General features: G+C 53.1%; 9 protein-coding genes across 9 annotated transcripts; 7 read left to right on the top strand and 2 right to left on the bottom strand.

Moving 5' to 3' along the window:
• Window positions 1–46: 46 nt before the first annotated feature.
• On the top strand, window positions 47–423 carry QC762_111976 (uncharacterized protein; the record flags this gene model as incomplete). Its single annotated transcript, XM_062885616.1, has 2 exons — window positions 47–191; window positions 236–423. 2 exons carry the CDS (start codon window positions 47–49, stop codon window positions 421–423), a joined length of 333 nt encoding a protein of 110 aa, XP_062748595.1.
• A 618-nt stretch (window positions 424–1,041) lies between these two features.
• On the top strand, window positions 1,042–2,400 carry QC762_111980 (uncharacterized protein; the record flags this gene model as incomplete). The annotated part of the gene is made up of 1 exon (XM_062885617.1): window positions 1,042–2,400. One exon carries the CDS (start codon window positions 1,042–1,044, stop codon window positions 2,398–2,400), a length of 1,359 nt encoding a protein of 452 aa, XP_062748596.1.
• Window positions 2,401–3,214: 814 nt separating this feature from the next.
• QC762_111990 (uncharacterized protein) lies at window positions 3,215–3,766 on the bottom strand (the record flags this gene model as incomplete). Its single annotated transcript, XM_062885618.1, has 1 exon — window positions 3,215–3,766. The coding sequence occupies one exon, from the start codon at window positions 3,764–3,766 to the stop codon at window positions 3,215–3,217; it is 552 nt and encodes a 183-aa protein (XP_062748597.1).
• Window positions 3,767–4,243: 477 nt separating this feature from the next.
• QC762_112000 (uncharacterized protein) lies at window positions 4,244–5,950 on the top strand (the record flags this gene model as incomplete). Its single annotated transcript, XM_062885619.1, has 1 exon — window positions 4,244–5,950. The coding sequence occupies one exon, from the start codon at window positions 4,244–4,246 to the stop codon at window positions 5,948–5,950; it is 1,707 nt and encodes a 568-aa protein (XP_062748598.1).
• Window positions 5,951–7,361: 1,411 nt separating this feature from the next.
• QC762_112010 (uncharacterized protein) lies at window positions 7,362–10,247 on the top strand (the record flags this gene model as incomplete). Its single annotated transcript, XM_062885620.1, has 2 exons — window positions 7,362–8,386; window positions 8,446–10,247. The coding sequence occupies 2 exons, from the start codon at window positions 7,362–7,364 to the stop codon at window positions 9,956–9,958; spliced, it is 2,538 nt and encodes an 845-aa protein (XP_062748599.1). The 3' UTR covers window positions 9,959–10,247.
• Window positions 10,248–12,193: 1,946 nt separating this feature from the next.
• QC762_112015 (uncharacterized protein) lies at window positions 12,194–13,344 on the top strand (the record flags this gene model as incomplete). Its single annotated transcript, XM_062885621.1, has 4 exons — window positions 12,194–12,240; window positions 12,329–12,649; window positions 12,756–12,906; window positions 12,983–13,344. The coding sequence occupies 4 exons, from the start codon at window positions 12,194–12,196 to the stop codon at window positions 12,998–13,000; spliced, it is 537 nt and encodes a 178-aa protein (XP_062748600.1). The 3' UTR covers window positions 13,001–13,344.
• Window positions 13,345–14,832: 1,488 nt separating this feature from the next.
• Window positions 14,833–17,790, top strand: QC762_112020 (uncharacterized protein; the record flags this gene model as incomplete). The annotated part of the gene is made up of 1 exon (XM_062885622.1): window positions 14,833–17,790. Exon 1 carries the CDS (start codon window positions 16,564–16,566, stop codon window positions 17,788–17,790), a length of 1,227 nt encoding a protein of 408 aa, XP_062748601.1. The 5' UTR covers window positions 14,833–16,563.
• Window positions 17,791–19,368: 1,578 nt separating this feature from the next.
• QC762_112025 (uncharacterized protein) lies at window positions 19,369–20,709 on the top strand (the record flags this gene model as incomplete). Its single annotated transcript, XM_062885623.1, has 4 exons — window positions 19,369–19,707; window positions 19,770–19,903; window positions 19,960–20,078; window positions 20,162–20,709. The coding sequence occupies 4 exons, from the start codon at window positions 19,369–19,371 to the stop codon at window positions 20,707–20,709; spliced, it is 1,140 nt and encodes a 379-aa protein (XP_062748602.1).
• Window positions 20,710–21,457: 748 nt separating this feature from the next.
• QC762_112030 (uncharacterized protein) lies at window positions 21,458–26,806 on the bottom strand. The gene is made up of 4 exons (XM_062885624.1): window positions 25,193–26,806; window positions 24,541–24,633; window positions 23,527–24,372; window positions 21,458–23,466 (listed from the first exon to the last, which is right to left on the bottom strand). The coding sequence occupies exons 1-4, from the start codon at window positions 25,260–25,262 to the stop codon at window positions 22,601–22,603; spliced, it is 1,875 nt and encodes a 624-aa protein (XP_062748603.1). The 5' UTR covers window positions 25,263–26,806; the 3' UTR covers window positions 21,458–22,600.
• Between the last annotated feature and the right edge of the window lie 373 nt (window positions 26,807–27,179).

A 27,179-nucleotide genomic window follows, 5' to 3' on the forward strand; every position in this document is an offset into this window, starting at 1 on the left:
AACCCCCGGATTTGTTTCGCATGCAAATTACCAGCCCCTCGGGGGAATGCCCTTGCTGCGAATGGCTTGGTTCCCGCCTTGTTTAATCGTTTCTTCAACGTCAAGTTTGATTGCGGCTTTTCAGCTTTCTCCTTTGTTGCATTTTCGACTCCAACTTTCCCGTGTGTTTTGTGTGTTTCTCTGTGTTGCTTGTAAGTGTGTTTGTGTTGTGTCTGTTTTCCCCGCCAACAACCAGACAACCAACAGCTACACACGGCAGACATTACACATTTCTCACGACTACATCGTTGGATTCCTTTTGTTTTCTGGGATCTTTTCTTTCGATTTGTCCGCCCTTTAACTGTTGGTTTTTGGGGGCCAATTGACCAAAAGAAAGCCGCATCGAATTCCCGGAAACGCGGGCTTATGGAGAGCTCCGGTTGAAGGCCTTCCGACGTTTCCTTAAACGACCACGACTTCCCCCAAGAACACCAAGACCTGCCACGACACAACAGAGTGTGCATCTCATCCTACCTAACCATTCGAACCCCGCGATTCCCCTCCTTTTATAATACGCACGATCAAGGCGCCGGATCTAGGGATTGGACCAAGAGCTGACGTGGCTGATCATTCGAGGCGCATCTGGGGCGCAGAAGGGACATTTTAGCTTTAAGCTTTCGAACGGTGTTCAACCCATCGTCCTCCTGGTCCCCCCCTCCGTTCCACCCTCAACGACTCAACGATTGACCGTCAACCACGACATTGGAACCTCGATTCAACAATCAATTCGACGTAACAGCCAACCCACCTGCGATATAGAACCTCGACACGATCTACTTTGCTCGCTATCTCACCCCAGCTGCTGCATGACATGCTAACGATTGCCTGTTTCGGTGGTGTGTCAACGACGGACGCTACGGAATCCTAAGCGAAAGGCGACCACGATTGACGACACCCCGAAACTGTGATCATTCTTGGAGGATACATTGTCAGACATATTGTCGAAAAGAGGGACGAACTCGGTCCTAGAAAACGAATACTTACACGTCCGGTGGCTCAGCAATGTCATACCTTTCCGCCGTCCAGTCGGCCCTCTTCTACTATCTGGCCTGCACACCATGTTACGCGTGCGTTGGAAACCACAAGGCGGCGAGACAGGCCAGGAAGGAGAGAGAAATGAAGGCACAAATCATCTTGGAGCAGCCACACTTGTACCGACATCCAGATCCATTCCAGACGAATCCCTACTGGGAAGAGGAAATTAAGATGGGTCCAAGCTTACCAAAGAAGGGGAAGAATATCGATCGGTCCAGCAAGAGCTTGAGTCAACGGCGCTTGGCAGCGGCGAGCAGGGACGGCGGTGCGAGTATAGGCGCGGGCAGCAGCGTGATGTTCAACATGGGGAGTCCAACATCTACCGTGGGGCCCAGACCTTCAGTCAGCACGACCATTGCCCCTACGGTGGTAGGAGATGCGGAGATGGCGAGCCCGACGCTGAGCAAAACGATATCGGTATCGACCGCCGACGACTGGAATCTGAAGCCATACCAACGCGAGGATGAGGAACTTTGGGGGCACGAGTATGAGAGTCAGAGGAGGACGCAGAAGCTCGTGGATGCTCTTAAGCAGGCTGGCTCGTCTGCTGGGCGGTTTGTCGAGTCCAAGCTTGGCTTGGAGAAGCAGGTTACTGAGCAGGACCGATACGACTTTTACTTTGCACCGAAAAACCCACCAGTCAACGAATACCACCCACCGGTTGTCAGCAGCAAGCCCGCCCACAAGGATGGGCTTCGCTGGATGTTGCAGCCTCCGCCGCCCGCCAAGGTCATGGAGGGCAAGGTACCGGTTAGCAGAAGCGCGAGTTTGATGAGTGTGAACTCGAGAAGGACGGTATCGACAGTGGGAAGCGGGTCATTGGGCAGACTGGTTGGCGAGAAGGCTCTTGAGGCTAAGAGTCGGAGAGGCGAGACGCCATTCGACGACAGTTTGTCGTCCGCGTCGCTTGCTAGGACAAGGTCAAGAAGGACAACCGTTTCGACCGTGCGGACAAGAAGCCGTCGGACTACACGAGCGACCAGCTTCTCGACCGAATCCGATGACTCCTCTGACGATCTTCACCACCGAATGGCGAGAAGGAGAAACCACCGCCCAGTAGCCACTCCCGAAGTTGACTCTGACGACGAGAAGGAATACAACACCAAGAGCATTGAGGCGGGTATTTCTGTCACCCCTCCCATGCCAACCCACCCAACACATGCTGCCCAAAAACCAAGACTGGCTACCATCCTCAGCTCTGCGGTCGTTGACCAGGTCCCATCATCACAAAAGACATCCTCTTCGCCACTTCAAGAAGTCACCAACAGCACAACAACAGTCACGAATTCGAGATCAACAGAATCGTCTGGCAAGATCGCAGCTTGAAAACATGAAAGGCTGATGATCATGTTTCCTTTTTTTTCGTTTCTTCCTTCTCTCAGTCTGTCTCTGGAAATTGGGAAAGCATCATCATCATCATCATCATCATCATCATCATCATCATTATTGGGTGTTTTTATTGAACCTCATCAGCATATTTTTTTTGTGTTTTTCTGTGGTATCGAAACCTCTCGCATTTGCACATCAAGGGGGTCGGCAGGGGGTATCGTCGTTTGTTTTGTTTCAAATACTACTACTAGTTGTTTGTGCTGGGCGCTGGTGTTGGAGGAGTTTTTGTCTTTTTATGGGGCTACCTAGGCCATCTCGCCTGGAAGGGGCTATAAATGCAAAATTGCCTTTACTGTCATCCGTCTTTTACTTTTAATTCCGTTTTTGTTTCCTGTCAGCATTGCACCAAAGTAAGAGCATGCCCTTGGATTTTGTCTACTTGTTTAACTGTCTCTCTCTCTATTGTTAGTGGTTGGCGCCTAGTTCCTAAACGTCTTTGGTCAAATATAGTGTTATGAAAAGGTGATGGGGTGGTTGTGGGGTGATGATGAGGTTGATGGCGAAGGTAGCGTGGTAGAAATTGAAAGAATTATCATTACAATCAGGTGCCTGAACAACTTGACGAGTGATGCCATGCCTTGGCTGTTGGATGACTTCAGGCCAGCATAAGATTTGTCTGCTTTTTCTAGCTTCACAGTAAGATATTGGCTAGATTTCTACCCTCCAGCTTTCCGTTTGAACCCCATTCAGAATAGTAATACAAAACACCGATAACGCCCTTTTTTTTCGCTTTGATCATGGCAACAAAAGTTTACAAATGCATACCCCCCTCCTCATCATCCACACCCATATCCCTCATCCTCTCCTCCATCCTCCGTCTTAGTTCCTCATCACCGATCGAGCCCCCTTGTTGTGCTTGTCCACCCCCGGCAACATCATCCATCACCACCTCCCCATTGACAATCCTCCCAGCCTGGAAAGTCCCATCCGTCCAGGCCGAGTGCCTTTCCCCATTTGTCTCTGCCACCACCCCAGGCTCTTGCTTGTCGAGTTTTCCTATTTCTTCTTTCGACTGGAACTCTGTCCAGCTGAGCCCGCGGGTCTCGACCTCTGCCTTGACGAGGCTGATGCGCTCTTGCATGCGGGCGATGACGATGTTGTTTTCGGAGATGGCTTCCACGCAGACGGGGTCGGGGGTACCGGAGGAGGGGTGGGCGAAGGGGTGGAGCTGCTCGTTGGAGTAGTCGAGGTGGGCGATTGAGTTGCGGAGCTCGAGGACTTTTAGGTGGAGGGAGGGGAGGGGGAGGGAGGGGAGGGCGGAGGCGAAGGCGGAGGGGGTTATGGGTGTGCTGGAGGATGACATTGTGGTTGTGGTTGGATAGAAGGGTTGGTGGTTAGGATTGGAGTTGTCGAGTTGAGGGGATTGGGAGTTGGGGAAAAAGACTGGGGGGCGTGGAGAGTGTGTGGTGTTTTGTTTGAAAGATTGACTGTTCTGTTTGATGGTGGAACGCTGCTGGATGGAAGAGCTTCGATTGATGGCGGCGGCGGCAAAACAGCCAGGGTCCCACGTGGAGCAGTCGCCCTCGCTCCCGCAGTGGGGTCGCTTGATGGAAGGTAATCTGACCAATCAGACACACCAATATTGCCGGGACGTGCCGGAAAGAAGTGGTGGGTTCAAAGGAACGCTTTCGATTTTCGTCTTTTCTTTTTGGTAGCGGAGGGCCCAAGCTTCCTGTTCCACCACATTCAACCCACCATTTCCCGCTCCACCAAAGCTTTCCCACAATTTGATGGTCAGTTTGCGCAGGTCGGCGCAACGGCTGGCGCCTGATTTGCGACAATGAGCTGCTCTTCACTGGGTGTGAATGCCTTCCGGCCCAGTGTCCAGTTAGCCACTCACCATCTTTCCAGACTCTCCCGTCCAGTGTCCACGCCGATCGTCTTTCCGGTCCGGTTTCTCTCGTCGACCCCTCCGCCATGTCATAGCCGACAGTTCCAGCATAGACGACGATCCAGTCGGAACATCACCAGTCACACCCTCCTCCGAAAGCCATTGCCGTGGCCGACAGCCGCGCAACGATTCGGGGTTCGAACGGTCTTTGGGGGGAGGATAGTATACAAGCACTACATCGAGCTGCCGCCCAATTATACCGATGAGGATGGGTTGGATTTTACAAGCAAGGATCTCAGGCCTGAAGAAGTCCACGCGATCTTTGGGGACGATATTGATGCATACAATGCAAATAAACTGCTAAAGATTATTCACGGCCGCCGCGTCGCTGGCAGTCTCGAAGACCCTACGGTTGCGGGCCGCTCCTACGGCTATACTGTGGAGCAACGGCAAAAGGCTCTTGCCTATCTTCGGGATCACTACCCAGTTGATGAGATTGCCAATGCTGGTCTGCGCGCTGAAGACGAGCTGGCGGCTCTGGAGGCGTTGGAGGAAGACGCCACGCCCGAAACCACGGAGGAACTGGATGCCAAGAAGGTGCCGCGAGAACCGACCGGGAAGACCAATAAGCTGTACAAGGGCGCGATACAAAAGAACAAGAGTGTCTATGGTGACAGTGTGGTGGAACAGCTCCGCATCGAAAACGAGGCGAAGTGGGCGGCCGAGAAGAAGCGTCTGGAGGAGGAAGAAGCAAAGAAGGCAGAGGAAAGGAACGGAGTTGCTGGTCCCCTCACGCCGCTCACCCATCCGGAAAAGTTTGGGAAACTCAGCCCTACGGTACAGAAATGGATCACGTCTGCTACGTCTGACTTGAAGGAACCACCGAAGCTGTCGGCTTGGCAGCGTCTTTGGCCTTCGGCAACGTTTGTGCTTGTGTTGCTTGGTGGCCTGGGGGTTTACGTTTATACCTACAAGCCGGCGAAGCGCAACGAACGCTGGTTTCCTGAGATTCCCCCAGCAGCTGCGACGGTTGGTGCGCTCATTCTTTTGAACACGTTGGTCCATGCGGCCTGGAAATTTCCCGCGCTGTGGGCGCCGTTCAACAAGTACTTGTTGATCACGCCGGCGGTTCCCAAACCGTTTGCTCTCCTTGGCGCCATGTTTTCTCACCAGGCGTTTGGTCACTTGGCGGTCAACATGGGCTTTCTATGGGTTGTTGGCACCTTGCTCCACGATGACATTGGACGGGCCAAGTTCCTTGGGCTTTACCTTGGGAGCGGTCTCGTGGCGGCGATGACTTCGATGACGGAGTTTGTGCTCCGCCAGAGGTGGAATATCAGCACGTTGGGAGCGTCGGGTGCGGTTTATGGTGCTATTGGAGCGTACTGCTGGATGCACCGGCTTGACGGCCACCGGATTTTTGGGTTCCCTCCCCCGCCGAGTGAAGGGTTGAAGGGGATTGTCTTTTTGGCCTTTGTTGTCGCGACGAACATCTCATTCTTGTTTTCGAGGGCTGCACGGAGCAGGATAGATGTTACGTCTCATTTTGCGGGGCTGGCGGCTGGCGTAGCTGCGGGAGAATGGATCTTGCGCAGGAAGGAGGCAGAGAAGAAGGCGAGGATGGAGCCGATGGCGGTTAGGGTGAGTAAGGTGTAAGTGGGTGTAAAGACTAGGTAGGAGTGGGAGTGTGTGTTGTTTCACAGGATATAAACTAGGGCTCATCTTGCATCACCAATGGGGAATTCTTTGTTGTATGGACACCTACAGAGAGAGAAACATGATTAAGGTCGCCTGCGGAACGCAAACCAACCTATCTGCAGACACGTTTTAATTCTCGCGATTTTGCTTACCAAGACTGGAAACAGAAGGTTTTGTGTGTGCGTGTGTTGGGGCCGAATAACAATGAAGAAAAAGGGGGTGCTCAGGAGATGGGGTTTGTTTACAGATTTCCCATTCTGGACAATTTATCTCAGCTCCCTCCCTGTGCCGACTAGCCGGAATTGTAAAGGGGTGATTGGTCAATTAGCAATCGGTATTGCGGAAAGAAAGACTCCACATGAAGGAGAGCACAGGCGCTGACGCAAGAATGCGACGCCAAGAGAGCGAGGTTCACGATGATGGCTTTTTTTTTAGTTTTTTTTTGGGTTTTTTGGCAGGCCTCCAACATCTATTGCTTTGGTGAGAGATAACGGAAATTGGCGTGGAATGGGCCAATTACCCAACTACCCTACTGCACGAGCGGGGTTTCTGAGAGAAAGGAAGGGTTCTCCAATGTTCAGCTGCTACGGGGAGAGTGGTGATTACCTACCTAGCCCCGCCAGCCACCAACATGCTTGTCAGCCAGCCTTGGTTTGGAGGAGACGAACATTGTCCAACACCCCCTCCCTTTGGCTTCTTTCCCGCCCGTTTTGCCATCGCGGCACACAAAGCCGTGCCCCTTGAAATCTTGTGTTCCCTTATGATACTGACAGAGGGAAGACAGGGAGAATGACGTCTCCCCCGCTCGCGATCACAGGATAGCTTGGCATTTTCACCTTGGCCTGTTTTTCCTTGCTTCGAAGGGGTACTCGAGATCAAGCTTGATGGAATCGGGATCTAAGATATATCTGGGTGTAGGGGGGCGCCAAGTTAAGAAGGGACAAGGATAGGACATGCAGCCCGGGTTTCCCCCATCGTTGTGCTGTTTTCGCGCCGCAATTTCAAGGTATGGATATAAGGTGAGGTTGGGGAGGGAGGGGAGGGGTGAGGTCGGGATCGAAAATAAATACATACCTGGTAGTCTTACACACACACACACTCACACATCCCATTTGCGCCAGCCTCTTTTTTTTTCCCTCTCTTTCTTTCTTTCTTTCTTTCTTTGTTGACTTGTTGCTGTTTGGTTTCGAGAAGCTTTTTGCCAAACGTGCAATTCGACAAAGAGAGATAGATCTGTTGTTGATCTACTACATTGAACTGATCTACCTTATACACCTCCCTCTCTGCGATTTTTTGTAAACAAAGTCGCACTTACCGACCTCAGGCGCAAAAAGTGTCGCGACGGCATATTGAGAACACCCCGGTCGAGATGACTTCCCCGAGCAGCCCCCCTCACGGCGACGACGAAATTGGCGACGACGCGCGCAACCCTTATGCTTCCCAGTCCCGCTGGCGCCATGCCGAGTCCTCTGCCTATGCCAAGTATGAACAAGAGCGCGCTGGCGGCGCTGCTCACCATCACCATCACCACCACCATAACGGCCCTGTTGCGCGCGAGGCGGATGCGCAAGGTGGCGTGGGAGATCTGGCCAACTTTCTGAACAAATCGAGGGTTGAACCGGAGAATCCCAACGGGGATGAGCGCCCTACGAGCATGCGCTTCAAGCCCGTCATGGCTGGCGCGGAAGAGGCACGCGCCGCGACGGGCCACGCGGAGGATGCGCCGGCTGCTGAGTCGGCGATTAAGGCTTCGTCAGGGCCGCCGGCGGATGGGAAGGAGGTGGCGGTTGGACCGCTGATTAACTACCGGAGGATGGAGGGGAATACTTGGATTGGGAGCGTGTTGGTTGTTGTTGTTGGTGGGGGGAGGGAGCAGCCTTTTACGCCGTCGCTCAACCTTCGCAGGGCTGGGGGGGAGGGAGGTCAGGGGATGGATGTTGAGGGTGTGTGTCTGTATTCGGACCCGAGAAATACCTTTTGGAGGTTTGACCTTGCGGTGGAGATGGGGGGGAGGGAGACCAAGTGGGAGTATGAGCTTCCTAGGTTGAGGTACAAGAGCCAGTCGAAGCCGAGGGTGAATGCGTTCTTCGTGCCGGCCATCACGGAGAGCATGAGGATCATGTTTCACAGCTGCAATGGGTTCAGTGTGGGCACGGATGAGGAGGCGTACAGCGGGGCGTGCTTGTGGAATGATGTTATGAGGAAGCATCAGGAGAGGCCGTTTCATGTCATGATTGGAGGTGGTGATCAGATTTACAACGATGGGATTCGGGTGCAGGGGCCGCTTAGGAAGTGGACTGCGATTGGGAATCCGAAGAAGAGGAGGGATTATCCTTTTCCGGAATCGTTGAGGGAGGAGTGTGATGACTACTATTTGAAGAACTATATCCGCTGGTAAGTTGAGAACAGGGGATCGTTCTTGTCGTGGCCGGGAACTAACTGTTGCTACTCAGGTACGGCACTGAGCCCTTTGCTGCTGCCAATGGCCAAATTCCCCAGATCAATATCTGGGATGACCACGACATTATCGACGGATTTGGCTCTTATGTCAACGACTTCATGAAGTGCGATGTTTTCAGAGGCATCGGTGGTGTCGCTCACAAGTACTACATGCTTTTCCAGCACCATCTCCCTCCGCCGCCGTCTACATACACCTCCGACGCGGTCCATGCGGCTGGTGGTGAGGAAGGACAGGGCGTGGATCCAAACCAGTTCATGACTGCCCAAGTCCACCCCCAGATCACCGAGTCTGGCTATATCAACGGCCTGAAGCCAGGTCCATATGTTGCTGAGCACTCGCACAATGTGTACGCGAGGCTGGGTGCTAGGATAGCCTTCATTGGCCTTGACGCTCGCACCGAACGTACGAGGCACCAGATCAACTATCCCGAGACGTATGATGCCATTTTTGCTCGTCTCAAGGAGGAGTTCACTGCTGCCGCGAACTCGGACCAGCCTCTGAAGCACCTGATTCTCCTGCTGGGTGTGCCCATTGCCTATCCTCGCCTCACCTGGCTCGAAAACATCTTCTCCTCCCCAGTCATCGCCCCCATCAAGCTCCTCAACCGCCGCGTCGGTCTCGGCGGCAGCTTCTTCAACAGCTTCGACGGCAGCGTCGATTTGCTCGACGACCTCGACGACCACTACACCGCCCGCACCCACAAGAAAGAGCGCAACCGGCTCATTGAGCGCTTCCAGGCTTTGGCGGCCGAGTTCTCCATCCGCGTCACCATCCTCAGCGGTGACGTCCATCTCGCCGCCCTGGGACGCTTCTACTCCAACCCCAAGCTCAACATCGCGCCTGAAAACGACTACCGCTACATCGCCAACGTGGTCTCCTCGGCCATTGTCAACAAGCCCCCTCCTGCCGCGGTAGCCAACCTGTTGGCCCGCCGCAACAAGATCCACCACCTCAACCACGAGACGGACGAGACATTGCTGAAGCTCTTTGACAAAGACCCAGGCGACAGCAACAAAACCTCCAAGTCCAACAACGTCACCATGCCGAGCCGAAACTTTGCCATCATCACGGAGAATTCGCCTAATAACGGCCAGCGGAACGGTGGCGGTCCGCTCAACTCTCACCAGGTTGATCAGAATCATTTGTTCCCGCCTGCTAATGGTGGTGGTGGTGCTCAGGGGTCTCAGGTCAGCCTCCCGCACTCTGCCCAGACCAATCCGGCGGCTCCCCGACCAAAGGACACGCGCCTTCCTATCGGGGCTGGTGAGGTCAACTGTGGCAGTAAGCACAAGGCCGCTATTCCGGGTGAACACGGCACGGGGTCTGACGGCGGGTTGGATGTGGTTATCCAGGTGGAGATTGACCAGCATGATGGGGAGGGAAGAACGGAGGGGTATGGGTTGACGATTCCGGCGTTGGATTATAGGGGGAAGAAGCCGCCTAGTGTGGTGGGGAGTGTTGGGCGGGGGAGCAGGAGGAGTGTGAGGAGCGGGAGGTCGCATTAAGTCGAGGCGGAGGGGGGGACGGATTTGATACCATGTTTTGAAGTTTTGTATGAGGGAAGGATGGGAAAGGATGTTGATGGATAATGGTTGGATGTGTCGAGATTTTGTATGATGATAAAAGGGTTGGCATATTTGCCGGCTGCTTGGATGATGTCTTTTAGATAATGGGGGGCCTTACTTCTCTGGCTTTTCATTACTATACCTCTTGTTGCGCTTGCTTGTTTGCTATGGCTGCTAGGATACCATTAAACAAAATTCGAGTCTTGAGCTGTTGCCTGCTTTTACTCCTTTTTCACATTACCATATCAACATGTTACCACACTGACACACATTACCACATTGCCCCTTTTTACCACTGCCTCTTTTCACATTACATCTTACATCCCAGACTTAACCGTCTTCAATGCAGTGCCGGAGACCACCAATGCACATACCTCTTTTGCTTGATGGTCTGAATTCGCAGTGGTTAACGGGAGGGAGTTCTGTTTATTTTTGTCATCAACAGCTCCCTCCTCAAGGGCAGGGGTTTGTGGAGGGAGACTTCGATGTCTCTCTCTCCTTCCCTTAGAAACTGGCTTTTTGCTATGCTCCTTCCTCTCAGACCTCCGGCAGCTTCAATGCTCCTTCCTAGACCCTGCGATAGTCACATCGCTCCTGCCTATTGAGTCTGGCCCTAAGTATGCTCCTGCCGATGGAAGTTGACAACAATTCGTCCCTTTCTTCTCTAGGGGTTGAGGGTTGACCAGTGGATTTTCCACATTTTCCTTATAACCTTCGCTACGATATGGAAGCTGTAAGCACGCAGTCTTGTTATAGATGGCTTCGGATACTCTTTCCTTGATGACATCACCCGTGGACCTGGTCAGGATCCGGAAACGAAGATATCGCCAACATTGATCCCATTATGATCTGAAATCTCACAGTAGGCCGCCCAAAACGGCCGACCACCCAGGCTGCCTGGACTCCCGCCTAGGTACAGACATGGGATGATCGGTGACAACGATTCAACCGCCGCACGGCCACAATTTTTCATCCCGTCTCGTCATGTTACCGATCCCATCACAATTATTGCGCGGCGCTGTTCTTTGCCAAGTCATCATCACTGCGGCTACACCAGCTAGTTTTCCTGTCATCCAGTCATCAAAACCTGGGCTGTTCACATCTCAAGAAGAGTGCCTGTCGCCATCGTCACCAACATCTCCTTTCAGGAAGCCCCAAGAAGCATATCAGCCTGGGCCACTCGCCAAAGGGTTGCTGCCTTTCGCGTATGCTCTGACGAGTGAAACTATCACTCGCCTAGATAGACACATTTGGTTTTTCCGCTTCGAGAGAAAGAGCCTTGAGCTCGTGTTGTATTTAGCGAACAGAGGAATTGAAGCACAGGAACAGAACAGGAAAACTGCCGGTGGATCAACCTAGGATTGAATCTCAGCTCACCTTCGTTTGGACTGCTATTGAGGAAGATGATGGTATCAGGCCTTGATGCTCATCTCACTGCATCCAGGCCCTATCTCTACCCACATCCGTGGCACCTGTGCTGCATTGTTTGCTCACCTCCTCACACCATAGGTAGGAATCATCATCTCAAAGACTTTCAACAGCAGTTTATGTAACCTGTGACAAGAACTTCGCATTTCAACTTTGACGCAAAGTCAACATGATGAAATAGGTAACAACAGAACCCAACACCCCTGAGCCGCGTGGCCGCCTACGGACCACTATCACCTCCATCACGAGCAGCTCATATGTAGCAGCGTGGCGCATAGATTCAGTTTATACACACCCCAGAACTTCCGTTATGCTCTTCTCCTCTCTGCCCGATCGACACAGCCATTGTCCATGAGCAAATGTCGACAAAAGAACAGCCCACACAGCACGCCAGCGCCGCCAACTCACATGGGTAGGCTACATCTGCCGAATCTCTCCAGACGTACGCGGGAAACAAAAAAACGCCATCATTAGCGAGACGCCGCCTGAGCCAGTCAACTGCATTTGCATTACCATATTTGGTGAAAAGGTTTCTCTTACCGCTTGTCCTACTACTTCTCAGTGAGGCTCTCGGTATGCCTGCTGTGAGGCTCTGATTAGAAAAAGAACTCTGCAGGTAGACAAGAAAATCTCAAAACGCAAGCCAAGGATGTCTGTCAAGGATAAGTATGGTAAAATACTAGAGTAGCATTTCTGAATTCTATCACCTTTGTCATATATGAAAGCCAAAGAGTGAATACCGTCTGCATGCGCAAGGCGTGGAACATCCGAACCGGCCGTACACATACCGCAGTGTAAGACGAGCAGGCAAAACTACCAAACGTGCCTTTTGCTCGGCCGCTTCTGACACGGGTGAAAATGTGAGAAGTGTTGCTGCTATAGTTGGTGGAGGCTCAAGCATCCAAGTCGGGCACTCGGGTACCTTACTTACACACACACCTCTTCCCATTTGGTGCTTATGGCTTGCAGGATCTGGGGTTGGAGGAGCTCCTGTATAAGCCTGCAAGGCGCTCACTCATCGTCCCCATATCGAACCAAGAACGCCATCAATCCCCTCTCCTGTGTAAGAGCTACAGCGAGGAGTCCAGAAGCCCGCCCTGCGAACCTAAAAACCCAATCGGTCATCTCGGCATCTCAAAAAACATCAAACTCTCCCGTCTCTTGCCTGGGAACTTCAGCTGTGCCACTTGGTTGCCCCGCTAGGTTGTTCAGTCTCAATATCACCCCTCTGGCCCTCCGTCTTGGCGCTGCATCTCTGCGCCGCAGACCCATCATGGGGAAGGGGAGACACACACACACAACCCACAAGTCGAGCCGGTGGTGTGGCCCTCCCTTTCACCGACCCTGACCAACCAGCTGCTCAACATGACATCTCGCTCAGCCCATCCCATCTTAACCGGCTAGGCTGGGTATATGCAAGGTCCCCAAATCAAGACTCAATATTCGGATCTTTTTCCATTGTTTGTTAGGTTGGTAGTTATGCCATCCATTGATGCCCAACATCAAGGGGTCCCCTCTCACAGCAGCTTGAAACAGGTTCGAAGAGAGTCATGAGATCCAACCCGTGAGAGTTTGAGGCTGTGAGTGGACGGCTGAGGAGGATGAGGATGACTACCTAAGGGTGGTTGGGTGGAATGTGAGAAGTGATAAGTAAATATACCACACACTCTGTTGTCATCAGGGGCATCATGTCAGCAAACGCCTAGCTTGATCCCTCATGGTACGACGGTGCGGTAGAAGATGTCCAACATCCTGACGAGAAAAGATCCTTGGTTCGTCAGTCTGGTTTTGTGAATGCCCTCTGACTACAAGATGGACGAGGACTGTGCTGAGTCCGACAACCGAAGCAGCCGCGCTGACATGGTTGCCAGACAAGCCAAGGTGAGGAGAAGTCGTCATCATCACTGCCCCAGACGTCACTTGTATGAGATTTATGTGAGATATCTGCTCCGCCTGTCTTACTCGGCACTTGGTATCGTGGAACGTGGTCAAACGTGGGCAGTCTGGGGATTTCAGACAAGGCTCTGGTCTCGAATAGATTCAAGCCTGAGGGAGCCTGTCAGCAAGGCCAATGATGGCCCGGGATCAGCCCTCGCGGCTCTCAGTGGTAGCGAGAGGCCAGTATCGCCGAAAGAGTGCGAGTCTAAAAAACGGTCTGGTCAAATCAGAATGACAAATTCATTTTTTGACACTTGCCGTCAACAGCAAAAACCCCTCCTGGTGAACCAGTCATGGAACAATCCTCGCGGGAGCTAAAGTCAGCGCCTGGCCCTGGTTCACATTCTTTATGCCTTCCAAAACCCTAGGAACGGGGCATCTTGCATCGGAGAGACGTGATTGGTTTGGGGCCCAGACTGATCGGGCCTTACAACCACCGCCACGTCAACGAAGGAACTCCTCCCACTGTAACCCCCGGCACCGTCCTATCATTCGGGACTTTGCTTCTGGCCCAACGGGGGAACGGGGACTGAGGGTGCGTGGTTCAACGGGCCGGGCCCGTGTTATGTGGAGAGCCAAGTCCAAATCAGGGGCTGGATTCGACGCACCGGTGACAATGGGCCATTAATACCGCACCTGTTGTGAGTGGGCACCAACGAGCTGCATTTTCTCGGAATCTAGTTTCAGCCCTGTTGTTTGTTGATCAACTTCCAAACCTCGACACCATCCACAGGCAGGCGGTTTCATCATGTTCGTTTGGCAAGCCGTCTGCCGTGTCCGACTTTTATGCTTGCTTTTCTCGCAAGCGGAGAGGCCATGCTCACATGCAAGGGAGGAATTCTAGAGTAGAGCCCAAAGTGGAAAAAGCGGTCAGGCTTATCTTTTCTGCTCTGCCATGCCACGCTGCGCTTGGTTGTCGATCCACGGGAGATGGTGCAATTGCGTCCGTGAGTGAGAGCGAGCATGGACGGGGATGAAGGCGGAATCGAGAATGGTCGGCGGCTGCTCGCGTGTGAGGTGCTGGTCTGATTGGTGTTGTAGGCGACTTGCTGCAAAGAGAAGCTGCAGCACACCAATATCTCTCGTTCCTGCCAGATTGATCAGATTGCTTGATGGTCAGGCTACTGCAGCGGAGGGGGGGCTCTCCGGCCTAAGAATACTCGAAAAAGCCATCCGAAAAGGACTGACTCCTGCATGGCGATTTCAGAGTCTGTGGTTGGTCACCGTTGTTGGTGTCATGCAGGAACCATCGCAGCGAACATGATGTGGGTGATGTTCCATTGTGTCTCTTGCCCATTCCCCGCACCCTCACTCACTCGCTCACCGGAGTTGTCATATGGATATATCTAAACGATAATGGATGGTTGAGATGAGACAGGTGCTCAGGAATGGATTGTGGTAAGCGTCTGGTACCTGGCATCGATCAACAGGGGTATGACCGGGGATGTTAAACGTGGTGTGGACCGTGCCCCGGCCCCGCCCCCACTGAGGATCGACTGAGCGAGAATTCTTTCCAGCTTTTGTCGTCTGAACGGGCAGCTTGTGCATCACAGTTTGAAGCACCGAAGAAAACATCAATGGATGAGACAATATGAGATTTGTTGAATACGAACCTCTACTGTACCTAATCTTCTCGGGAAGAGTGTGTGGGACCTGACCACCCGCCCACCACCCACTGTCGATGGTGGGGTTGCAGCGATGAGGGCAGGTGATGCCGAAGCAAACTGCATTCACAATTTCACATCCTCCATCATTGATAACGTGGAAGAACAGCAGAAATATTCCATCAAGGTCTTCCTCTCCGGGTTGCCATCCTGTTTGGGCAAGAGGATCTCATCCCCCGCTCCAAACCTCGACAGGTACAGGGTTCGGCTCCTAATCAAAGTTTCAGGAACACCTGGGGCCCCATCGGCCAGTGGATGGATGACTGTCAACGGTTTCTGCCAACATCAACCACGTCACCTCACCTTGACCCTCAGCCGCAACTTGCAACAAAAAAGATGGAAACGCTCACCGCTCACCCGTCGTGCCCGTACCAATATCCCGACTCCGACGGCCCGTCTTGGACTGAGAATTCTAGCACACAATCAATCGTGGCATCTGTCATGGTCCTGCTGTACCACACCGGCTTCTCCATCACACCGTCGGCTGCCAGCTCAGGAACGACAGGAACCATAACATGAAGGACCCGACTCAGTGACGGGCTTGAAAACTGCAAGCACTTTAACTCCATTCCGGTCGTTTTTTCCCTCCATGTCGCTGTGGGGCAGAGACCCCCTCCTCCAACAAGAGAAGCCAGGGGGGGAGTGGCCTGTCAAGAGTCAACACCCATGTGCAAGCCATGCCCAGCTTGGAAGTACCAACGTACCGCAACACAATTGTCGAGATTCACAAGCCAACGAAAGCCAACCATTCTCGAGCTTCAGGTTCTTTCTGCACTCAGACGACCACCTCAAACCTCGACTGGCATGTTGGTACCGCAGACAGCCAAATCTCCGACTGGAGTCTTTCTTTTTCTGTTTCTGTTTCTGCCAGGTACAAAGCAGACGGTACCTAAGGTAGCTCTTAAGCAAGTGCATGGAGCTAAGGCAGTCCTGTCCAGTGCCAACCCCCAGCCGACCAAAGCCCAGCCGAATGCAAGTCTTTTCTGCGTCTGCTGCACATCCTTTCCAGTTCTCTCGCTAGATTTCAAGTCTCCACAAACCCAACCTCTGGGCTGCATTTTGTCCACCACCTCTGTCCACCACACCCCGCCCGGCCTGTTTTTGTGCGAGGGGGGGACCGGGGGGAGGACCACTGCGGTTGTGTCGGCTGTGAAGGTGGGCTCGAGCACACGGCTCCGAATATATCTGCCGGCCCCCCCCAAAGTCAACCGTCGTTGGCTCTCCTCCAAGCTGGCTCGGCTGGCCACACCTACCTTACCGTGGTGACCCCCATCTTCCCCATCCATCTCGAGAAGCCGTCGAGGTTTGGAATTGGGCTTTGATTCTTCTTGTCTTTCGTTCCCCTTTTCACCCCAGAGCCTTCCAGGCCCTCGTGCCGTCGAACTGATGCCCTCTCACCACCTGGAGTCGTTTTGTCTCCAATGGTATTAACTTTGCTCTTTCAAGTTTGTCCTCCCTAATGCTACATGTCATGCTCTGCACTTCCCCTCCTTTGCAACGCTTGAGAGGCCGATCATGTTTACATGGCGAACCAATGCACAACCCGTGACGTGGGACCGAGACGTATCTGCTGTTGAACCTCGACAGCAGCCGTGGAGGGGACCGCCTTGGTTGCCGCACCAGAGCCGAACGTATCCCATCACAACCATACTGACAATTCCGGCTCCAGTCCCATCTACCTCCACAGGACCAGACGAAGCACCAATAACGACTGGTGCAGTACCTTCAGAGACACTCTTGACTTTTACATCGATTTCGACCACTTCGCCTTTCTCTTCCTCCATCGCCTCCTCATACCCGGACACAGACGTGGCAGATATTATGTCCACAGATATTCCGGCTTCAGCAGTCCCAACCACCGCCGATGCAGTAACCAACGAGACTTCTCCCGGTGGTGAGGACGGAGTTGCCGGCAACAAGAACCTTGTTATCATATTGAGCACGGTGCTCTCGGCGGTGGCTGTGATTTTGATTGCCGGAGGGCTGTATTTGTGTTGGAGATATCGGCAACGACGACGACTGTTCTTTTCAAGAGGTATTACACCTATCGATGACGATGAAATTGCGACTTGGAAAGTGCCCAGGGACGAGAAGAATGGCTACCCAGCAGGAGACACCGATGTTGAAGGCGATGCTGCCTTCAACAAGGAAACAGGGGGGCCATCTCACGGAAGACAGGTTTCGACGGCCTCGATCAAGAAGCCACCCAGTGTCATCGTGTACAACAACGTCCAGGGCTATCGTCAATCAATCGATGAGCCTACACCACGGCGCTCTTTTACTCAGCACCCGGTTTACGGCAAGATGAGCTTGGATAAGGGCCTTCCCCAAACACCAATTCAGGCCAGGGCACCCAACGCCAGGGCAGGCCTCACAGACGAATCCGTTCCAGGCGACGACCCATTTATCCCGAGCCCGAAACGGCAAACATCTCGCTTATCCAAGATTCCACCCAGCTCGGCATCTCACCGTCGGCATCACGGGAGGACAAGGAGCTCTCGGAGCAGTACCCGCAGTTTCGGAGATTATCGGTACGGGGGGTCAGATGTCGAACTATCTCCACGCCACTCGCATGATCAGTTTCGCTCCCGCCACCATCACTACAACCGCAATCACTCGCGAGTTTATTCATCATCGTCTATTCCACCCAGGCTCTCCCTGGGCGACGAGGCTCACTATAACGGAGGCTCTCCCGGCCGGCCGCTGTTCAAGGAGGACGAGATTGGCCGAGCAATTGGATAAACGGCTTTTCTTTTCACACACCCCTATAAGGGGCACTGCATATATTTTCTTTTTCTCTCTCTTCTATTCTTTTACATTTCTGATAGGCTGGTTCGAGCATCAGACTGGTGTTGGGGATGTGGCCCCTATTCTTTTTCCACACCGTGTAGGACGGTCAAGCTGTTGACGCAGACTTTTTTCTGGTTCAGATACGACAGGCCTCGACTTGCTTGTTTTCTATGGAACATTTTTGACTTCATTACTTGATAGCAGCCCTGAAGATGGCTGATGATATGATGAAGGCGGTTGATGGATATACCCCCGTTTTTTTGGTTTTTTTAACGGATGAAGTATTTTTTGTTTATTCCCACTTGAGATGGAAGAATGACGTGGTTGAGGTGCTGGCATTGCTTTTCATGATCGTGGATTACACTCCACATATCACCTTTTTTTTTACGGAGGAGAGGAACGGGTGGGTGAGTGATACCCCTGACTTTCTCTTCTGGAAGGAAACGGGTGATCGGAACCGAGATGAGCGAATTCAACTCGACACAAGAAGCAAAGCGGGCACAGACGACGACGACGTTGACGACGATCATGGACATGGGATATGACTGGCTTTTGCGGGAGTACCCGTCGTCACGTCACTTTCACACACACGCACACTACAGAGACACATCCTGTAACAAATGTATGAGTAGTAGCTTACTAGCAGCACGTTTTCACCTTGAGATAGTTGGCAATACTGCTACCAAAAACTACCGTTTTCATGCGGGCTGCCAAACAGGAAAACAATGGTCCCAAACACTGGATAGATTTGGTGAAGGTTCAAAAAACAAGTTATGGGCAAATGAGAGTACTTCCTGCACTGTAACCTGAAACAGGACGAGCCTTGGGAGGGTGAGAGAGGGCCCGAGCGAGCGACGACGGGCATGGGATGATGGTGAGGAAAAAAGGGAAATCAGGATCGCCAATGGCGTTTTTCGATTCTGGGGAATACGGGCCCTGGCTGAAACAAAATGGGGTGGATGATGGGGGGGGCCAGAAGGAGATTAGAGTCCGAAAGGGGAATGTAACCAATAACCCTAACCCAGAGTTGGTGTTACAAAGGGCATGAAAGATCAGCTATGAGGGTGAGGGTTGGGGTTAGGGTCCTGAGACCTTTGAGTCTCAATTTCAATTAACGCGTCTACGACACAAAGACCAGCACGACGCGCCACAATTTTCTCCATTGGTGCTCCACCATCCAACAGACCGCTCACGCATCGTCAATTGTTGATGCTTAGCGAAACCACCTCTTCGGCTTGTCTAACTACATCGACGACCAGCAGTCGATTGCTGGACATTTACAAGAAACGAACTGCGCATTGAAGCATTAAAAAAAAAAAAACCCCCGATTGAGGAAGGAGCAGAGCATCCTTCTATAACACGGCCAGCCTCGTCTTATAGATTCGATATACCCACTTTCAGCCCGTCGCGTTTATCAAAGTCATTCATTCAGCTTCAACTGTCCCCAATACTTGCGCTTGGAAAGTCCCACCCCGGCCGCTGTTGGGAATCGACCTTGAAAAAAGACACCTGCCCAAAAAATCACAAGCAATGCCAGCCCGCAAGAGCGACGCCGCCGCCGCCGCCGCACGCCGAAGCGATGTCTCCGTCGCAAGATTCGTCCTCGCCGATGACGTCCCAGACGCCCCAGATACACCAATGTCGACCGAGCCACCTGCCTCTGCAGCAGCTGCTGCTTCTGCCCCTCCAGCACCAACGCCGTCCTCCGCAGAAACCCCAGCTCCCACCTCCCACCCAGTAGCACCACCAGGCTCTGCTTCGCCAAACGACAAGAGACCAAAATCCGGCGGCGGCGGTGGCGGTGGTGGTGGTGGTGGCCCAATGTCGGAAAAGGGGGACAAGGACAAGGAGGATGCAGTCACAATTGAGGTTCGCCCTTTATCATGTGTCTATGTTAGGGAAAAGGGGACTGTTATTGACATGAAAACAAGGACCTCGCCCTCCCAAAATCAATCATCACCCGCCTCGCCAAGGGCGTCCTCCCAGCCAACACGCAGATCCAGGCCAATGCGATTTTGGCCTTGACAAAGTCGGCGACGGTGTTTATAAACCACTTGGCGAATGCGTATGCCCCCCTCTCTTCCCCTTTATCTCCCACGGTAACTAACAACCACCCTGCAGCGCAAACGAAAACACCCTCGCCTCCAACAAGAAAACAATCATGCCCCCCGATGTCTTCAAAGCCCTAGATGACATTGAATACGGCTTCATGAAGGAGAGATTAGAACTCGAGTTTGCCAGTCTGTTTAACATCCCCCTCCCCCCCCTTCCCTTTCCCGCTACCCCCTCCGTATTACTAACTTGCTGTTTGTCCCCCATATAGAATTCAACTCAATCCAAACCTCCAAACGGTCCACCTACCGCAAAAAAGTCGCGGCTGCCAAAAAGGCCGGCGCATCAGCTGGTGGTGGTGGTGTAGGGGAGGCGTCGTTTATGAGCACGGCTACTAATGACGCTGGGGATGAGGAGGAGGAAGAGGGGGAGGATGTGGGGAATGATACTACCCAGGTTACGGAACGGGGTGGTGGTGGTGGTGGGGGGGGGGTGGGGGGGTTCGCGGCGGTGAATAAGCCCAAGATGGCGACGGCTGCTGCTGCTAGTGCTGAAACACCGTCGGGGGAGAGGAGCGCGAAGAAGGCGAGGTTGGATGCTGGTGCGAAGATGGAGGTTGATGGGCAGGTTTCGGATGCGGAGACTGTGGCTGATGAGGAGGAGGAGGGAGATGAGGAGGAGGAGGAGGAGGAGGCGGAAGAGGAGGAGGAGGAGGAGGAAGAAGAGGAGGAGGAGGGGGGTGAGGAGGGGAGTGATGATGATGATAAGGTGGGGAGGGGAGGGGAGGAGGATGAGGCTTTGGATGATGATAGTGATTAATGGGTGTTGTGGGGAGCTTGGGCGGCGGGGGTTCGGAGGGGGAGATAAAACTTAATTCATGTGTGGAATGGATGATGTGAAATAGGGGCAGGGTTAAGGAAGGGGTTGGTGGTCATGAAGCACACACTTCTTGCGTAAGATAACTGTATTTAGGTGGAATTTTTTTTATGCTTCTTGCCCCGTATTCTTCACATCTACTGTGCTCTAATCACTTGTAACAATCGAGTTTATGTAGTCTGAGAGCTTCCGTTTTCTCTCTTTTATTCCCGTCATCCGGACGGTAGACCCGTTTCCGGCCTGGTGTGTCTGGTCTCTTGTATTTGTGGATATGGTCGGGTTAGTTGCTCCTTCCATTATGAGCATGACTGTCGGTTTAATGGGAAGGGGACATGCTGAGCTTCTGGAAAGAGCAAGGTATACCCTATGATCTAGAGAAAGAGCTTCTGTCATATTGGAACAGACGGAAAGAGCTTCCGCCATACCAACCAGCCAGCTGTTCAACACGGGAAAGAAAAAACAAGTTATAATAAGGGTTTTACGAGCAATACCAGCAAGTCTGAACACAAAGAAGAAAGTGATCTATCTACCCCCGAGCCATCATCACCTCCCCCCAACTCCCTCACCGAGGCAAAACCCCACCTACCTGCAAGTAACCGCCACAACAACCACAGGGATCCTCCATTTCAAACAGGACAAAACACACTACAACAGTCACAAGTCACTTTCAATAGAGAGAGATCATCACAAGCCCAAAAAGAAAACCACACAAATTCATTGTTATTACTCCAAACTTTGTCCCTCTTCCCCTGTTAACCCCCTCCCCTTGCCCGTCCGTCACTTGACAGCAGCACGTCAGTCAGTCTTGCTAGCAGAATGTCCCATCCCGCTCCTCCCAAGAGAGAAAAAAAAAAGGAAAAGAAAAGAAACAAGGAAACACCCACACTCTCGCTGGCCAAAACCCCAAACAAATCCACGTTACCCCCCCCGCCATAACCCTCCACTTCCCCCATCACAAAACATAGATAACATCAACGACAAGAATTGGCAAAATCAAAAAAACAATGGATAAACTTGTTCAAACCCTACCTAATATCCAACATGCCCCCAATATCCCCAATCCAAAGAGATAAGCAACAAAATCAAAGTGTCAAGATATAATGAAGCAAAGACAGAAACAACAGCTACAACAAGTGCAAAAATCTTCCCACACTCCCTCCGTTTGCTCACCACAACTAGCAGCAGCATATGATCCATCCCAGCCTTGAAAAAAAGATAAGGAAACCCTCCCTCCTAATGCTGCCCGCCCAATATTGTGCCAAACAACATCTCGGAATGCCAAAGAAAAAAAATCAATGAAATCAAAAATATAAACAACACAAATCAGAAGCGAAGAAACAGCAGAAAAATGACAACAACTCGACAGCGCAGAGATAGAGACACGGAAAAAAAGAGAGAGAGAAGAGAGTAAATGATGAAATTGCAGAAAAATATCCCTTCCTAACGCGGTGTCCAAAAGAGCCTCAAACCCCCTGCCGTCAACAATGACATTCTGTTGTCCTTCCTTCCCCAACCTCGGAAAAGAGTTACCAACCATTTTGCATGGATGGTGTGCAAAGAATATAATAATCCCAAGAACGGATAATCCAAAACAGAAAATGGTATCGTTGAAAAAGAAAAAAGCATATAAAGTAGTGCCCGCAAAAGAGGGGGCTCCTCCTCGCCCGAGACTCCTCTATAAAATCCCGTCCCAAGTAGCCGGATCCAAATATGCTGTTGAAACCGACCCCCATGCCTTGCCTAACCCACACACACTGAAAAAAGCACACAAATGCCTCTCCCATATCGACAAACCCTTGGAATTGTTTCTAAATACCGGAAACGCGCATCAAGCTCACTGCGGCTGGTTTGTCCACCACTGTGCAGGTGTTTGCTGTTGAGACCACGCCTGCGTGACGGCGGGTGGCGGTGCGCTCTGGTGCATGTACTGCCGGGGCGTCTGCTCGGCCGAATACATCCCCTGGGCTGAGGTGCTGTACCCTTGGTTCATGCCCGGCATTCCTGGGTACGACATGCCACCAGGCTGTTGCACTTGGCTCGATGTGCTGGAATGCCGCAGCTGAGGAGCGGGGGATTGCTGCGGGTGGGGAGACGGCTGAGACTGAGCCGTGTAGGCCGAATAGCCATGCTGCGGCGTCTGAGGCGTTGGTGGCCACATTTGGGTCTGGGGATAGCTGTAGTTCTGCGAGGTTGGCGGTAAGGTGCCCGTGGAACCGGTTGGTGGGTAGGTTGGTCTGGAGCTGCTCTGGGATGGGTCCTGTGCCAGCCCCCGACCTGGGCCGCTAGGTCCAACAGAGGTGGGAGCATGCACAGGTTGCGAGTACGGTGCAGCTGACATCATCAACTGGGGGCTTTGGTTGGAGATGATGCCAGGCTGCGGGATACCCTGTGTGGTGGTGTGCGTTGAGGGGGCTGGGCGGCTGGTCGACGCAGGTGCTTCGCTTGTGCCAACAGGCTGGCTCAGGGTCGTGGTGGTTGGTTGGTCGTGCTGTCGTCTCCAAATGTTCTGCATGTAGTCATTCCGCATATCGCGTTGCGAGTTGACTGAACGGTTAAACTCTGCAGCATGGTGAGCTTGAGCGTGCAATTCTGTGATGGGCGTGGGTTGAAGTCGATCTTGATATGCTGGGCCGGTAATCTCCTGTCGTGGTCCCGTCTTGAGAATGTTCGAATAGTCTCTGCTGTGAGTATTGTTGTAATCTGGTCCTAGTGTTATCACGGGCATTCTGGTCGAACTTCCTGGCGTCGGTCTAAGCATACCTGGTTGCACGAGTTGCGGTTGAGGGCCACCGCCAAATTGGCCGGGATTGGTGCTGTAGACAATTTCACCGTGAGGAGCTCCAAGCATGCTTGCGGTGTGGTTTGCCTCGGCTTCTCGAGCCTTGGACGCACCAGGTCGTTTCTCTCCTGCCGGGTCAGCCTCGGTGAAGCCCTGTTTGCGAGCCTTGCTCTCCCAGTAGTCATCACGGACCCTCCGGCCATTCGTGATCACCCTGCTTCCAAACTGTCGAAACATGCTCCTGGCCGTAACAATGGCTATTTGCCGCGATCGGTAGGAGAAGGGGAGAATTTCCTGGTTTACCAAATCATCCTTTTCTTCCTGGCTGGCGATGATCTTGTACAAGGACCTGTTCTTGTTAAATAACAGATACGAGTCTCTATATCCCAACACTCGGGCACACTCGGTTGCAAGCATGAAAAGCTTCTCGCCACGGTGCGGCACGAAAAAGGTACGGCAACGGTACTCGCGGCCGCCTGTGAGCTGGCCGTTTGGCAAAACCTTCTTCTCGCCAGCCTCGTCAATTTCGCGTGGTAGGTACTCGTCATTGCCGGGCCCAAGCTGGTCGGTGGTGTGGTCGCGGACCGTTGGGAGCGCCTTCAGGGTCGACTTGGTCGGGGTGGGTTTGGGCGGCGACGACTGCGGTGGTGGTGGAGCGGGGGGGTAGGTGGGCGTCTGGACAGGCAGCGGAGCATTTTGGCTCTGTGGCGTTTGCGGGGGAGCTGTCTGACGAGAGGGAGGTACCGGTGCCTGGGTGGCAGGTTCGGGAGCACCCCCGGATTGTCTGGACTTCATCGGTCTTCCTCTTTTTCTCGGCTTGTCACTACCTGAAGATTGCGTGACGGAGCTGTCAGCTTGTGGTCCCTGATCCCAGGTTTTACACGACGGGTCGCACAGCCACAGACATGCAACGCGGAGGTGTAGACCCGGATAGCAAAGGCTGCGGCTACACAGAGACAGGTAAGAAGCAACAAGAAATCACAGAAGAGACGTACTGTCCTCACCAGTCGACCCGAGCGGTCCTTCGTCGGGATAATCCTGCGGAGAACGGCCCCGCTTGATGCCTCGAGAAGTCGCGTCTAACAGTTCTGGCAGGTTGTTCTCATCAGTATCGCACGCTCGTATCGGTGATCGTCAATCAAAGTAAATATGTGCTTCATGTCTGAGTGGCTGTTGTTAGGAGAAGGCCGCGGGCTGGGTGAGTGGAAAGAAGCGATGACGAGAGGACGAGACGCGTAAAGTGGAGATCGGGAGGGGCTGCGACACGCGCGGGGGCCAATCCACACATGGTTCATTTGCTGGGTCTGGGCGACGACCATGGCAAGATCAGGACGTCGCGATGCTCTGGATGAATTGCGCCGGGCATCCCGGCGACGGCAACGGCGACAAGATCCAAGACCCGAGAGCTCAACGGACCGGTCTTTCTTTCTTGAGACATGTTTGGCGTGACTCGGTGGTTTCGAGGTCGACCTGCATCACTAGATGGAGCTTGCCTTGCGCTGTGTGGGCTGACAGGTGTGCGGTGGACGGACGGGCGGGCGCGCGCAAACACTGGCTGGAGCCGATGGGCAGCGCGGGCGACAAATAGTGTTGCCGAATTGAAAATATTCCAGTCCAGAGATCAGAAGCAAAGCCAAAAGAACGTACCTGGGTTGAGGGCTGCTGGGTTGATTGTTGCACTATCAGCGCCGTTGGGTATGGGCTGTGCAGCGTACATGAGTGCCGTCGTCGTCGACCACGTCAATGGGTCTGCGAAACGACGTGTCTTGATATAGTTGGGCTGGCGTGGAAGGGGGCACGCAGCCAAAAGCGCTCAAGCTTTTTTTTCCTGGTCTCTGCCTGGTCTCGCTCTGGGTCCTGGGTCCTGGTCTGCTGGGAACGCACGCGCTGGGGGGAAGGATGCAGGCAAGGAATGCTGCTGCTGCTTGCTCTCATGCATGTATGTGGTTGGAGAAAGGAACTCGAATAGAAAAACACGGGTGCGAAATGGAAATATGCGTGCTTTTCCTCTTGATTTGCTAGCCTGTTTTTTTTTCTCGCCTTCGGTGTTTATCACTTGCGAGGAGAGCTGGGCAGGCCACGGCCGGCGTGTCTCGAGAGAGATCAAGAGGCTCTCCCTCTCTCTCACTCTCTCTCTCTTCTGCTGCTCTTTCTCCTCACTCTCTCATCAGTTCGCGCTTTGCAGAATTGATGCGCAGACGCAATACGCGGGGTGAAGGCTAGTCCTGATTGGGAAAGGCAGCACCCCGGTCAGGTTCGGCAAGGCAAGGCAGCGGGAGGGCTGCAAAGTGACGATGGATCCGCAGCTGTTAGCGCGAGTGACTGTTCTGCAACGTTGACCTTGATCACCGTCTGGTCTTGATCTTGGCTCGGTCCGTATCAAGACATTTCGAAACAAATGCCTGGGTAGAGGGAGTCATCAGGCAGTCTGGGAATACGAAGAAGAGACGAACATGGCAGGTTTCGCAAGAGAAAAGCACCGAATCTGACGAGACGCGAGATGATGGCGCGTTGGTTGGTGGCGCATCGTCGTCCCAAAGTTCATCAGTACTATAGCTCGCTCTTGCGACTACACTATGCCTACCGCAAGTGCAGTAGCTGCAAGAGCAGCTGCTCATGTCAGATGAAACACCACAGGTACCTGCTCTGGTGTTGCATTGCGTTTGCCATCTCGCTTTTCGTAACAGACACAGACGACAGAGCATAGCTGTTAACAGATAGGTAGCTCGTCCCCAGTGGCTGCGTGGAACCGCACCGCAGCGCGGAACGCCCATGCTCGTTGTGGTTGAACCAAAAGGAGGGGTGAGGATGGAGAGGGGCGGAACGGCTTCCTGGATGTGGGTACGGACGGGTAAGCAGAGCATGGGCTGCATGGGTGCTCATTCAGCACGCTGGGTCTGATAGTGGCACAGTGCCAGAAACACAAACAGTCCTCTCTTCTTCCATGTTTATCTTCATCCTATGATAGTTGTGAGATTAGTAGTAGCATCTTGACACCCGTAACACGACAGAAAGCACAGGCTCCCTCTGGGTAGGTAAGTCTCTCCTACTCGAGTGTAACGAGGAGCTCAGTTCTTACACGCCAGGTGTGAAGCCAACAAGTGAACAGATGCAGGAAGCAAGGGTCAAGGGTCAAGGGTCAAGGTGAGAGCAGGGACATGAGTGCGATTGCTGGCGGGCCCAGCTCTCTTGGCACCGGAGCCTTGTGGGAACGATGGAGGTACCTTCGGCCGACCGAGGTCCTCAGAAGCCCCGCATCAGTACCATCCATATAACCGGGATGACAACGACATTTCTCGGGGCTATTCAGACAAACGCAGGACAAAAGATGATTGATAACCTGGGCAAGATGGATTTAACACGGATCTCACGGTATCCATATGCTGGACACCGGCTCTGGTGCGAGCCGAGCAGTCAAACACTCCGACGGAAGCTCATGAGGAGAGTCAGAGAGCTCCCCAGAGCTCCAAGGCTCCAGAGACAGCTTGACGGCGCAACCTCAAGTTTGACGTTGCACACGTTGCGGCACAGGAAAATGCAACTCTATGGCACGAGGGCAGGGTGTACATACCGCAAACCCCCAACTGAAGAGGACCCTGGCATCACGGTGCTTCTGGGCCGTGCAGTCCAGAGG

This window comes from Podospora pseudocomata, assembly GCF_035222375.1.
Source record: "Podospora pseudocomata strain CBS 415.72m chromosome 1 map unlocalized CBS415.72m_1, whole genome shotgun sequence".
NCBI lineage: Eukaryota > Fungi > Ascomycota > Sordariomycetes > Sordariales > Podosporaceae > Podospora > Podospora pseudocomata.